The sequence below is a fragment of the Pseudopipra pipra genome, chromosome 3, assembly GCF_036250125.1.
Source record: "Pseudopipra pipra isolate bDixPip1 chromosome 3, bDixPip1.hap1, whole genome shotgun sequence".
Classification (NCBI taxonomy): Eukaryota; Metazoa; Chordata; class Aves; order Passeriformes; family Pipridae; genus Pseudopipra; species Pseudopipra pipra.
The window spans coordinates 81357227-81370533 of NC_087551.1; the positions used below are offsets into that span (position 1 = coordinate 81357227).

Here is a 13307-nt window from a genome sequence, read left to right on the forward strand (position 1 = left end):
TTAGAAAGACCTCTTCTTGCTACTGTCTTCTAACAACCTGATATCCCTTTTAAAATCCTTTAAAATACTGTTTAGAATTTCTTGGAAAGGGGCAACAGGGCAAAAGCCAAAACTTGCTATTTATCATGTAAGACTCCTTCTGTCCATGTTCAGTAATCCCTTAACATTATGACCAATTTCAAATAAGTTGATTCAAGAGTAGGATTGGATTCCTACAAGATTCATGAAAACTAGGGGAGTGGAGACCTTAAAATTCATGTTTCTACTGAGGAAGTGTCAGGTGGAAGTGGGTCTTCCTGAGTTTTAAGAGGTGGCAGCTGCATTAGTTAGGGATGTGGGACTCATGGGAAAGAGCCTCTGCAGAATTTTAATGCAAAGAATATCTTATCCATATATAAGAGAGGAGTGTGTTATTAATCTTGTATGCAAGGTGTTAGTCTTACTTTATTGCAGACTCCAAAATAAAAGGCATATAATCTGTTATTGGGAGAATAATTTCAATACTGCTATGAAGTATCTCTGTAACAGTTGAAAAAGTACAATGTGAATGCAAATCCAGAGGAAAAGCAAACATATTCACAGCATTGAGTCATATTCCACTTAAAGCTCTTTTATTTACTTTCTTAGTACTTCTGACATAAGGCACTCTAAAGACCAGAGCAATACTTTGTTTTAAGATTATGCATAAGTCAATCAGTAAGAGATGATGAGTCTTACTTTTCTATAAACAGTAGCATAAATGTAAAGAATGTAAAATAATTCTCAATATATTAATCTCTAGTTTTCTTTCTTCACCAACATGGATGAAATTTGTTAACATTCTATCACTTACTTCTGTTCACTTTTCTTTAGAACTTTATTCTTTTTGACTTCTGACTTAATTTTCTAATTGATAGATCAGAGAAATGGAAGGAATTCTAAAAAGAAGGTATCCAAATTCTTTGCCTGCTTTGATTTATGCTGCTGCTGCTGCTGAGAAAACGGCTAAAACAAACACAGTTGAATTTTTGGAGAGAAGAATAAAGAAATTAGAAACAGAACTTGAAGGTAAAGATGATGAAGCTAAGAAAAGTCTCCGTGCCATGGAACAACAATTTCAAAAAATAAAGGTAAAAGTTGGAACCTTGTAGAATAGTCCACTTTGCAAGTAACAATCACAAGGTAACGGGGGTCTAACACAGGGCAGTGGTTAAAACTAAAGGCAGAGACATTCAAGGGAAAACAAAAATATTCAAAGAATTTATAACCAGAATTTCAGTACCTTCAGCATCTAAGATAAAAATAGCATTGAAATCATTAGGGTAGTATTGAGACTGAGAGGACAGGTTCTTGAGGCCTAATAATTTAATTCTTACAATTAAGACAGGTGGTTTTCACTCTGTGGGTCAGAGTAGCTGCTTACCTAATTCCTTGCTGTACCAAAGGCTGTGCTTTCAAAGGTCTGCTGACAGAGCATTTCTGCAGGGAACGTCTGGGAACACTAAACATTCTATCAAAAAATTACCTGATCGTGAGCCTAAAGACTTGAGTTAGCAAGCATGGAAATCTGGCATTTTACTACAAGGAAAAAGTGAACTGCACAGGTTCTTAATGAGCAAGAAAGGAAAGCACTGGCCAGTTGTTCCACCTCTTCTCCATATGAATCACTCATCATACTTTCCTCAAAGGCCATCCAGGCTATTAAGAAGAGTCAGGTTTTCCTCAGTTCATTAGGAAGAAAGATTCTGTGTCTCTCTGAATTCATACTTCTATATTCATACTTACAAATAAATAAAAATGAAGACCTGTTCTGTTAAAATTTAAGATGTTTTGAAATATGTACAAGTTTGAGCGTGTGACAGGAATGTTTGCAAACTGACACATGGCAAATACATAATGACAAAATTAACTACTTCTTGCTGTACTAAAATAAGATGTTACTTTGCCTTTCTGAGTTGGAAACATCTGAAGAGAACTCAATTATATAAAAATGAAATAGCTTCTTGTCAATACAATTTTTGTCCCATGGTTACTGCATCCATTGTGATAAGATGACTTTGTAGTAAATGTTTTGAGAAAGTCTGTTTTACCACAGACTTTTTTCACTCACTAATTTCTGAACTGATTGAGTAGTGTTGTTAGTAATACTGAATAGCAATATTTGAAATCTTACTTCAGATGTGCAGTAACTTTAAAGAATAATAGGAAGAGCTAATAATAAAAGTACACTTACGAAACTGCTTTTTGTTCCCCTCTTTCTACTCCTCTCCTAGATACAGTATGAGCAAAGACTTTCAGAGCTTGAGCAACTGCTTGCCTATGAATTTATGAGTGAAACACCAAAACTGAATGGCAATAAAGCTGGTTCTACAGAACTTCAGCAGGAGCTTCAGAATCTAAAGAAGACCCATCAAATCACTGTTAGAAACCTCCAGACAGAAATTGAAAAACTTAAAAGTCAAAATTCCCAATTAAAACTCAGAAGTAAAAATGATAATAAAGACTTAGAGTGCACAGACTCTAAAATGAAACAAGGTAACGCAAAAGACAGATTGTTAAAACTAAATGAAGAACTGGTCACCAAAAATAAAGAAATACAAGACCTTACAAAAACTGTAGAGAAACTTCAAAAAGAAAGGATGGTGATGCTATCTGATAATAATTTGAGAAACATAACCAATAATAAGGAAAACTGTACAGAAGTCGTGAAAAAGAATACCTCAGCAAGAGATGAAAGGAATTCCCACTACAGTGAACCCTTTCTAAGCATTTTCAATGATGACAAAATATACCAACCACATACCTTTTCTGATTCTCATCTCTCAGAAGTTCTGAAAGAAAATGCACAGCTGAAAGAGGAGCTAGAGAGATTGTCTCTAGAAATGAGCCAGCAGCGGGTGAAGTCTCAAGCAGCACTGGCTTATTCTGAAAATAACATACGAAGGTAAATGCTCAACATGTTCCTTTAAAACCTTGTCGAAGTGTTGGCTGATGCACAGTTGAAGTGGCACATTAACATGTCAGCCATGTGTGAAACTAGCTTATAGTTTTATTAGTACTGTTTATTTTGAGAGTGTTTCAGAGGGTTTTTTGATGTTTTGGGTTTTGTTTTAAGCAGTGCACTGTCACAGTTCTTTCTACAGGCAAACCTATATTAATGCTTTTATTAATACTACAATTTGTTATGCTTTTAAGTAAAAATATCTCAATGTAAATCATCTGCTGGAGCTCCCCTGGGAGGGTAGTTGTAGTAGGTGACTCCCTTCTGAGGGGAACTGAGGGCCGTATATGTCAACCAGACCCATCCCACAGGGAGGTCTGCTGCCTTCCAGGGCCCAGGTGAGGGATATTAGTAGGAGACTCCCTCAGCTAATTCAGCCCTCAGATTATTATCCACTGTTGGTAGCCCAGGCTGGCAGTGATGACATTAATGGAAGAAGTACCAGGGCGATTAAAAAGGACTTCAAGGCGCTGGGTCGATTAGTTAATGGGACAGGAGCACAGGTGGTGTTCGCCTCAATTCCTGCAGTAGCAGGGATGAATGAGGAGAGGAGTAGGAAAGCCCATCTTATCAATAGGTGACTAAAGGATTGGTGCCACCAGCAGAATTTTGGTTTTTTTGACCATGGGGCAAATTCTAGCAGGTCCAGGGAGGTGATTCTTCCCTTGTACTCAGCGCTGGTGAGGCCACACCTGGAATACTATGTCCAGTTCTGGGCCCCTCAGTTCAGGAAGGATATTGAGGTGCTGCAGCAGGTCCAGAGAAGAGTAACAAGGCTGGTGAAGGAACTCGAACACAAGTCTTATGAGAAGAGGCTGAGGGAGCTGGGGCTGTTCAGCCTGGAGAAGAGGAGGCTCAGGGGAGACCTCATCACTCTCTACAACTCCCTGAAAGGAGAGTGTAGCCAGGTGGGGGTTGGTCTCTTCTCCCAGGCAGCTATCAGAAAGACAAGAGGGCATGGTCTTAAGCTCTGCCAGGGGAGGTTTAGGTTAGATATTAGGAAGAAATTCTTTACAAAGATGGTAATCAGGCATTGGAATGGGCTGCCCAGGGAAGTGGTGGATTCTCCGTCCCTGGAGGTTTTTAAGATGAGACTGGATGTGGCACTTAGTGCCATGGTCTAGTAACCACAGCGGTGTTGGATCAAGGGTTGGACTTGATGATCTCAGAGGTCTTTTCCAACCCGGCTGATTCTGTGATTCTGTGATTATATCTTAGATGCTTTGTGTTGTGTACCATTAATATTTGGTACCCATACTTTCCTTCAAACTGAGATATGCTTTCAGCAGGATTTACTTGGCCAACTGTAGATACCTTATATTTATACTTCACCTGGTCTCTCTTAGGTCTGTTCATAGTCAAAGTAGAAGTAAATTGGCATATTTATATTGCAAAACATTCTTTTCTAAAATAGATACTTAAAAGAGAAAGTGGCATTATGATTTAGAAGCACATATTTTCTCTCCTTTTTTTTTATAAAAGCAGCTAAAAAAGGTAATTGACTGAATTTTCTGTATCCTAGCTGCCTCTAGTTAAATGAGGCACATATACAACATTTTTGGCTTCCCACTCTGTCATCCCTCCAGAGCAAGTAATGAAGTGATGGTGCTGGTATCTTGCAAGGTTTTGTTATGAAATATCAAAGACCTGCTGCCTTTACCATTTTTGATATTTTGTATGTTCAAGTGAGAAACTTTACTGCATTTTTGAAGAACTCTCTGTAGCTGTTTTATTACATATTATTTTCGCCTTGCTCTGTCCAGAATACAGGAGGACACAGCAGAATACATTGCATCTCTGAAAGCTTCCCATCAGAGGGAAGTGGAGAAGATTGTTTGCCAGCATGCAAAGGAGCACTCTACTTCTAAAGTAGCTGAACTAAACAACAGAATTTCAACACAAGAGGTAGGATACAGTAGACACATTGATTACATATAGATACATCCTGAAGTTATTTCTTTCTATAGTACTGTAAACTTTATCTTTCTTTGAAGCAGGACCTACTGTTTTAAAAATCAGCTTGTGCCACTGTATTCACAGAATCACAGAATGGCTGAGGTTGGAAGGAACCTCTGAAGTTCATCTTGTCCAACCCCCCTGCTCAGGAGGGTCTTCCAGAGGCAGTTGCTCAGGACCATGTCCAGATGGCTTTTGAGTATCCCCAAGGAGGGAGATTCCACAGGCTTTCTGGGCTTAGTTTTACACACAATATGAAGGTAGAAGGAGCTATTGCATTTAGATTATTTAAGAACTTTTTTAATTGAGGAAAGTTACTCGAAGACTGAGACTTGTTTTCATATACTATATATGTAGCTGTGTGCTATTTAACAGTCCATGCAGAGGACTATTATCTGGCATGCACACATGTTAGAGGCTGTATCGTTAACACACACATCACTTACACCTGCAGTACTACAACACTGTTTATATTTTTGCCGTACTTCTCCTTCATAGGTTTGCAGATGTCATCATGGGTATTTATGTTAATGACCAACTATTTTTAATCTTTTTTGTGTAGGTGTTAATAAAACATCTTCAAGAACAAATCAGTGAACAACAGAGACAGCAGGAAGCTCTTTTAGTTTCACAGATACGAGAGCAACTCCTACAAAAAGAGGTATATTTAAATTTGGATTGGAGGTACCTTACTCTAGTAAGAGTTTTCACTTTCATCCTTAAAAAGCCTCAAATAATATATAGTAAAATAAGTCTTAGAAACCGTATCTTTGTCAGTTGCTTCTACATCCATTATACCTGAGAATGCAATATGTTATTTTAATGTGAGAGAACAACATAGAACAGAAGTAGCACCTTGACTTTTTTGAATTTTTTTTTGTTGTTATAATCCTTAATTTGTTAAGAAAAGTCTGATATATCTATGAAAGTTGATCAGCAGGTTAATCCAAGCTTTCATAGCCTCTACCTTGAGAATTATGATGGGTAGTAAATAGACCACAGGACTTTTTCCTTATTGAGAGGATTTTTTTATTATTGTTTTCAAGTTCTGTGTTCAGATTAAGCCTTCCTTTTTCAATTCCTTCATTGCCATAAAACTCACTTAGGCAATTATATTCTTGGTTTTCTCCTCCGCTATCTATGAAAGTTAAGGTCTCTTAGGAAGGGAAAGTTAGTTGTAATAGTTCTGAAATTCACTGGGTTTTTTTCTGATCTTCTATTTCTATTAATAGCATATAACCTATAAATTACATTTGTTCTTATTTTTTCTTTTGGGTTAATGTTGTGTCAAATTGCTATCTATCTTTTAGCTCAAGTGTTTTTTTAATGTATGCTTTTGTTATTCTTGAAGTACTGCCAGTCTTTTTGTTACCACCTCCTGTTCAGGAAGAGGATATAGCCTGTCTGAGCATTGTGCCTATACTTAATTCACCATCTCCTTGATGTAAGAACATTACTAAGTTTAACTTAATTTTAATAATACTCTAATCTGCAAGGGCTATTAAAAGCAATTGATCTTAATCTCACTAAAGCCACTCAGTATTTATTTTACCCATGCAAAATTCCACCTCTGCTGTGACATATTTATATAAAAGTGAGGGTTTGTAGGGGGACAAAAAAGGTGTTGTATTAACTAAGTTCTGTATTTGCAGCATAAAGGTTGAGACTTCGGGTTTATATTAAGAATCTAATGATAGATGTTTCCCTTCCATATAAAGCTTGTTTCATTCCAGTGATCTCAGTATATATAATAGTTCTTCCTGGGAAAACAGGGCAAGAGTGCAGTGAAACAAATATTATAAATTTGTTTCCTCTATGACTGTTTTACAGATTATTAATGACAGTGATGATTTAAGAGAGTGGTCATCCAATATGACCCCCATTTTACAGGCCAAATTCAAAGTGCTGGCATTTAAGGAAATGTAAATGAGTGTCTTTGTTACAGAAATCATTGCACGACTATACAGACAGAAATGTCTACATGAAGCCTTGCTTTTGCCCTTGCTGTGCTGCTTATAAAATACATTTTAAGCATTGAATGGTTAAATAAGTTGAGCTGAAAAAAGAAGACAACAAAACCTGCAAATTGAGTTAGTAATGATAGGGAAAAGCACCATTATTGGTAACAGGATGAAGTCCTCTATCTAAAATGATGGTACCTCAAAAAAGGCATATTTTTTCCTGAGGCTTCCTGGAAGATTGTTATTTGAATAGTAATTTCAGAAATGCTGTTTATGGATGTTTTCCATTTACTATGTACTTCTCTTCCATAACAGCTTGCACGCAGCACAGCTTGTATTTGACAAGGTTCTGTTGGCAGAATACACGGAGCCCATTTTTCCTGGGGCTTTTTTGCCTCATAACATCTTTCCAGCATAATTTTTAAATTATATTTAATTATATATGTGAGATCATGCATCAGCCCTTCCTTTCAGTGTGGCAACTTAGCAGTCAAGCAGCAGACACTCACTTTCATGGACCTTATGAAACGAAGACTTCTGCTCCCAAATGTGGCTGAACTCGGCCCACAGGTTCAAAGCTGCTGGAATAATGGACAGGCAAAAATGCACTAACATAGGCCATGTTATTTTAGAAAGCTACCTTAAAAAATGGAAATAATAGAAGCCAACTTAGAGTCACTTCTCAGTAAGAGTGACAACATCTTATGAAGACACAATGCTTCCAGCTACTTGAATTCAGCAGCAGAGAGCCAAGGATTGGCTGAGTGCTTGAAGAAGGTTAGAAGTTCTCAAATGTAATGGTTAAGGGGAGCAAAGGGCTGTCATTAAGGATAAAGACTTCAGTGTTTTCATTTGAGTTTATGTATAACATATTAAAAGTGACCAAAAAATACCTAGGATGTTAAATGAAGAAATATCAAGTTACTTAAAATAGGCAAAGAATGAGAATAAACCAGTAGGGCTTTATAAGAAAACTTACCTTATCTTCTGGAGGATGAGGAAATCAGTTTTAAGTCATTGGTTGAGTTGATTTGACCTGGTAATTGTTAGACCAAAGGAGGCTTGTAGTCATGTCTGTTAGCAGTGTGTCTTTCCTCAATTTAGTCCTTAGAAATACACTGGTACATTTTATATTTGGTCTTTATCCAGGGTGTAAGAAGATATAATTATAATATTCTTTTTTTTTAATGAAGTATAAAAATTGACTGAATACAATCACTTCATAACATTATGAACAAGATTGGATTTATCAAAGAGGACTAGACTTTCATATTCTCAGGCTACTTCTTAGATGTGAAAAATCTTAATCTAAGTCCCTGAACCCCTGTAAAAGCTTTTGAATAAAGAAGATTTCTCTTTTATGTCTTCTGTTCTGCAGCTTTTGAATGGAATGATTAAACAATGTAAATACATTTTGAAAGGAATCTGTTTTTTATACACTGCATAACACAATAGCAATTTTCATAATTTCTCTTTAACTGTAGGTGACAAAATTGTTGGAAGAACTGAGAGAGGCTAAGGAGAGCCAGAGTCCTGAAATGAAACATTTCTTGTGCCTGGAAAAGAAAATCAAGCATATAGAGACCAGACATGCAGAAAGAGAGCAAGAAATTCAAAAGGTACACCAGAGTATAACTGCATTTATTTCCAAGAGCAATTTATTGGTTTAACTGTAATTTTATGGTATTTGCACAGGCTCATTTAGCTCGCACTGCAGGGAGGGCAAGTACTTTTTCTACAGCCGTGGTTTTGTCTTTGCTGCCTGATGATGCAAGTGAATGTAGATGCAGTCCTGGTCAGCCCATCCTTGGTGTGGTAATTAAAATTACTTGTGCATGACTTGCATATCAGGTGTGTAACTTCCTTGCAACCTGATCTGAAAAGGCCTTGATATTATTGTAGAGGTCTAGATCACATGACCTCTGGAAGCCCCTTGTATCATTTGGTTATCTCATATTTCAGTTACACAAGGAAAGCAAGGTATTGAAAAACTGATAAGAGTTTGTAATGCAGAGTTTGTTAAGCTATGATATATTCCTCAGTTGAACTGTCATTTTATTTTCTAGTCCCAGCAATGCTATTCAGAAAAGCTGCATTAAAAGTGTAGACACATCTTATAGCAGTCTAGCTCATACTGGTTTTAATACCCAAAACAATGAAAAAAGGCCTTTATCCTCCAAAAACTAAAAGTTTGTGATTTTGAAGGTTGGATCTTTGTGATACAGTTTTTTGTAGCTTGAATGGGTAAAACAATTTTTCATTGCTTTTTTTCATCTTTATTCTATGTCATGGTCTCCATCCTGATTTATTATCTTTCGGGGGAGTTTCTATCATCTGGAAGAAGTTTTCTTGTTCACATAGATTTTTTTTTTTCAACGCTTGTATCACTTAAATATGTTACTGTCTTTTGTTAGTATTTTAACTTAGGTTTTATTAAATATACAAAGTCAAAATAGGGAAGTTGGACAGGAAGATTGTCAAACCTGTAGTACTTAGTTTGGGGGGGTTGTTCTACAATTCTATAACCAGATCTCAAGGAATACACTTTTATGTACACAATTTTTTGTGGTAAAGGTTTTACTCTTACACATTTCTACATCAGATATTTCATTTTCTTTCCAAAAAGAGCTCTGCATAAAACAAGTCATTGGATTAAGAACAAACCCTGTTGCTACTAAAGATTTTATTATTTTTGTTCATGTTATGTCCTGCTAAACGCAACAGTAAGACAGTTCATTTTTATGCTATTCATTTGCTTTTGTATAATGTGAGGATTTCTTTACCATTTCTGTAAAGTGTTTGCTGCTGCCTATTCTGAGATCTAACTCCATTGAATACCTATAGTACTTACCAAGATATTTTATAATGTATTGTTTTAAAAAATAGAAATAATAGTATACATAATTACTACTAAGTAATTTCATCTTTCCTCCTGCTGCTGCCCTTATTATGTATTAAGCTTTGGGTTTTGTTTATCCGAGTTTTGCACCTTTAACCATCTCTACTGGGGCATCGAACAGTCCCCCAAATGAATGATATAAAAATGAACAATGTAGAAAAGGTAATTGCTGAGCAAGGAATTAACAGGCTATCCTTAGTATCAAACTGCAGATATAATTATGGCCTTTAAGTGGTACAGCTTTCCTTGAAGAATCTGTTACAATTAATAGCAGTACAGAGATTTTGATACCTTATGACACTTCTTATTTTGTGTAATTTAATAGGATTATGTCAGGGATTCATGTCAAAGTTAATTCAGACTTTTATCTGCAGCAGCATCAGATCTTTGTGACTACAGGACATTTTCTAATAATCCATAGGACTTTTGTTTTTTAAAAGTACAGTAGTAGCCTACAATATGTCATCAGATTTCATTTGTTTGTCTTGCAGAGCATTCTTTTAATTAGCACTTTAATTTAAATAGAAATTTAAAAAGTTAATTTTTATTATAGGGGATTGATTTTATGTTATATGCTCAGCTTTGTCTTAAATATTCAAACTTTTATTTGCCACTTTGGGGAGGATAAGTTAAATTCTCCTGAGGCTCACTAGTCAATAATCAGTTCTACCCTAGTGTCATTAATGGAACTATTTAAAGGAATTTATTGCTATCAGAATGATTTTTGCAATATTCAGAACAATTTGTTTCCACATGATGTCAGCCTTTCCCTGTGAGACTCAGCATCAAATATAATGAAGTGGTGTATTTTTGCAAAGGGGCAATGGTGGCTGAGTACTGGACTAGGAAGTGGCAACACTGGCTTGCTTCTAATTTACAGGCAACCCAACTAACACATCATGTTACTGAAGCAAGGCAAACCCATGAGGCTCAGAAGTGGCGAAGACTGGCACAGCAGAAAAATCAAGAACTGGAGAAATTTCGAGTGGAATTGGATTCAATATTGGATGTTTTACGTGAACTGCAGAAACAAGGGGTTGTTATTCCTGCACCTGATTCCAGTGGATTCAGAATGACAGACAGCTGCTGGAAGACATGATTAGGTAGTAACTGATTAGAGAAGTAGAATTTTAATATTCAAAGTTCTGTGTAGAAAATGTTACTGAAAATCATTAATGTAACACACATAAATTGAATTGCATTCTGATCTTATCTGTAATCTTGCATGTCCAAAGGTAGATTTGCATCGAGCAATACTCCAGTCATTTTGTATGTCTTATATTTTGTTAGTAATAAAGCTACATACAATTTTTTTAAAATAATGGGAATATTGAGGTTATTCCATAAATTCAGTTACCACTGAAAAATTCCTTTTCAGATACTGTACTGCATGCCTGAATATTTTTAACTTTTGTTTATAACTTGTGTTATTGTGATTCCTTTGTGAACAATTTGAGTAACTAGCTCAACTACTGAGTAACTATTTGTATGTTTAGTATATAATGAATTTCATTCTGTAGGGCAGGAAAATCATCTTTTTCCAGCATTTTGCTTCTCTCCCTCCAATTCATATAATATTCCTTCCCTTCTCTTTAAAATCCCTTCCAGCTTAGTGAATGATTGGAGGGCTGGAGCAGACCAGACATTCCCTGGTGATGCTCAGATTCAAACTGTTCTTTGTTTACTTCTCTGGTATTTCCAACTGTGCTGGTCAGAATGATGGCAGAGTGGGTCTAGCCGAATTGTTATGGGGCAGATTTAAAACAGGTTATAAAATACAGTGTGAGAGTAGTCACTGGTATCCCTTTTAAAAGGGAAGGCCATATTGATAAGGTTTTTACAATGGGCTGTTCAGAATCTGACATAGCAATATCTTTATAGACAATCTTGACAGACCAAAGAGGCCAGTCAGATGTGAAGACAGTGTGCTAAAGCTCAGACTGCAGGGATGTGTCAGTGGGCAAATTCAGAGTTAAAATACTGAGCAACTTACAAAAGGGGCCAGAGAAAAAAATCCAATGAACTACTATTGTCCTTGAGAGTGACAAAAGAGACAAGTATGCTTAAGCAGGAGTAATCCACTACCCAAATACCAAATATGGATGTAACTTTCTGCTGAACTGACAGGCATCATGGCAGGTAACAAGCAATGTTAGAGACTACTGCCTTCTCCCTCTCCTCAGGCCCTGCTGGAGTTACACACCTGTGCTGTAGAGCAAGCAATTCCTACTGCATCACCAACATGTACCTTCGTGTGCTAAGCTTTTGGTCTCCTATTTCAAGAAATGGACCCAGTGGAGGGAAAAGAAAAATCATCCCACTAAAAAACGTAGCCTTAGGAATCTCTGAAGCCACAGGGGCTGCCCTGTTCCAGAGAGGAGACTGGGGAGGGAATATGAGCATGGCTATTATACTTGATATATATGAAAAACCTGCTGCTAAAAGGAAGAAGCAGTAAGTTAAAATAAAGAAAATTCAAGATAGCTATTTGGTGGTTGGAAGGGATGGGTGTCCAATAAATCAGTAAATTATTAGAAACTTTGAAGTTTCAGTGCTGCAAGTCCTTAAGAATCCCATAGCACATATATTGAGGTTGTAGCTCAATCAACTATACTCATTTAGGGCAAAGAGAAGATAAAAGCTAGAATGTACTCTTCAGGTCCCTGTGGTATTGGCTGAAGCTATCATTTAAATCAAATGTGAAATAGTTCAGGCCTGTGCATGTGTATTTATGTGTCATGTTCTTCAGGGACCAGCAGTAAACATGCACTTTCTCTCATACGAGCATGGGACTGAGCATGCATAAGAACAGCAGAGTGTAACAAATTATACCCAAGTGCAAGGTTTATTATTTTTTTTGGCCCATACACAAACATGAGACTGTATACACACATATCTATATATATTAAAAAAGTTTGGCCAGTTGCCAATTAATATAGTAATCTTGGTTTTTTCCTATTCAGATATTTTCAGTATTTCTACCATGGATATTTTGATCATATCTAAAAAATACTAGTGTATGTTCATAAAATGTGTAAATATAATAATGCTTTGTATATAAAATATCAGCTCTGTGTAAATATGCTGTATTTTATTGAGTCTGTTTTGCAAATAAAAAGGATAAAATTGAATAATATTGCAACTTACCATTTACTTCCTGTACAATTTGCTACACATGTAAGACTGTATTAAAGTGTGTGATCTGAAGTGTGAACTTTTTAAAAATTAGAGCAACCCTTGTGTTCCCAGAGAGGTCAGTTCCTGGATGGGGGTACTCTAGGGCACTGCCTGGGACAGGAATCCGAGGGGGAGTATTTCTGCTTATTGGAAATTCTCTCAAATGTTTAATGCTTAGGTCATCAAAAGAGTGCCTTAGTATAAACCCCATTATATCTTACAGTAATGATAAATAATACTGTCCCTGCTCAGTAAAACAGACAGAGAATTTAATTCAAACTATGTAGGATAACAGCATTTGCTGAGAACTGACTATACGAATTGTTTTAAAAAG

At 36.3% G+C, this 13307-nt stretch overlaps 1 protein-coding gene across 3 annotated transcripts in view; it reads left to right on the top strand.

The window, feature by feature from the left end:
• CEP162 (centrosomal protein 162) overlaps positions 1-13003 on the top strand; it is a 44301-nt gene extending 31298 nt beyond the window's left edge. For 2 of the 3 annotated variants that reach the window (XM_064651103.1, XM_064651104.1), the window contains exons 23-28: positions 897-1109; positions 2253-2923; positions 4744-4885; positions 5499-5597; positions 8382-8516; positions 10677-13003. In XM_064651103.1, coding sequence (XP_064507173.1) covers positions 897-1109; positions 2253-2923; positions 4744-4885; positions 5499-5597; positions 8382-8516; positions 10677-10895 — 1479 coding nt within the window. In that variant the 3' untranslated portion in view covers positions 10896-13003. Of the gene's footprint in view, positions 1-896; positions 1110-2252; positions 2924-4743; positions 4886-5498; positions 5598-6287; positions 6381-8381; positions 8517-10676 lie in introns of those variants that run through there. The other variant, XM_064651105.1, reaches the window with a different exon arrangement.
• Positions 13004-13307: the final 304 nt, after the last annotated feature.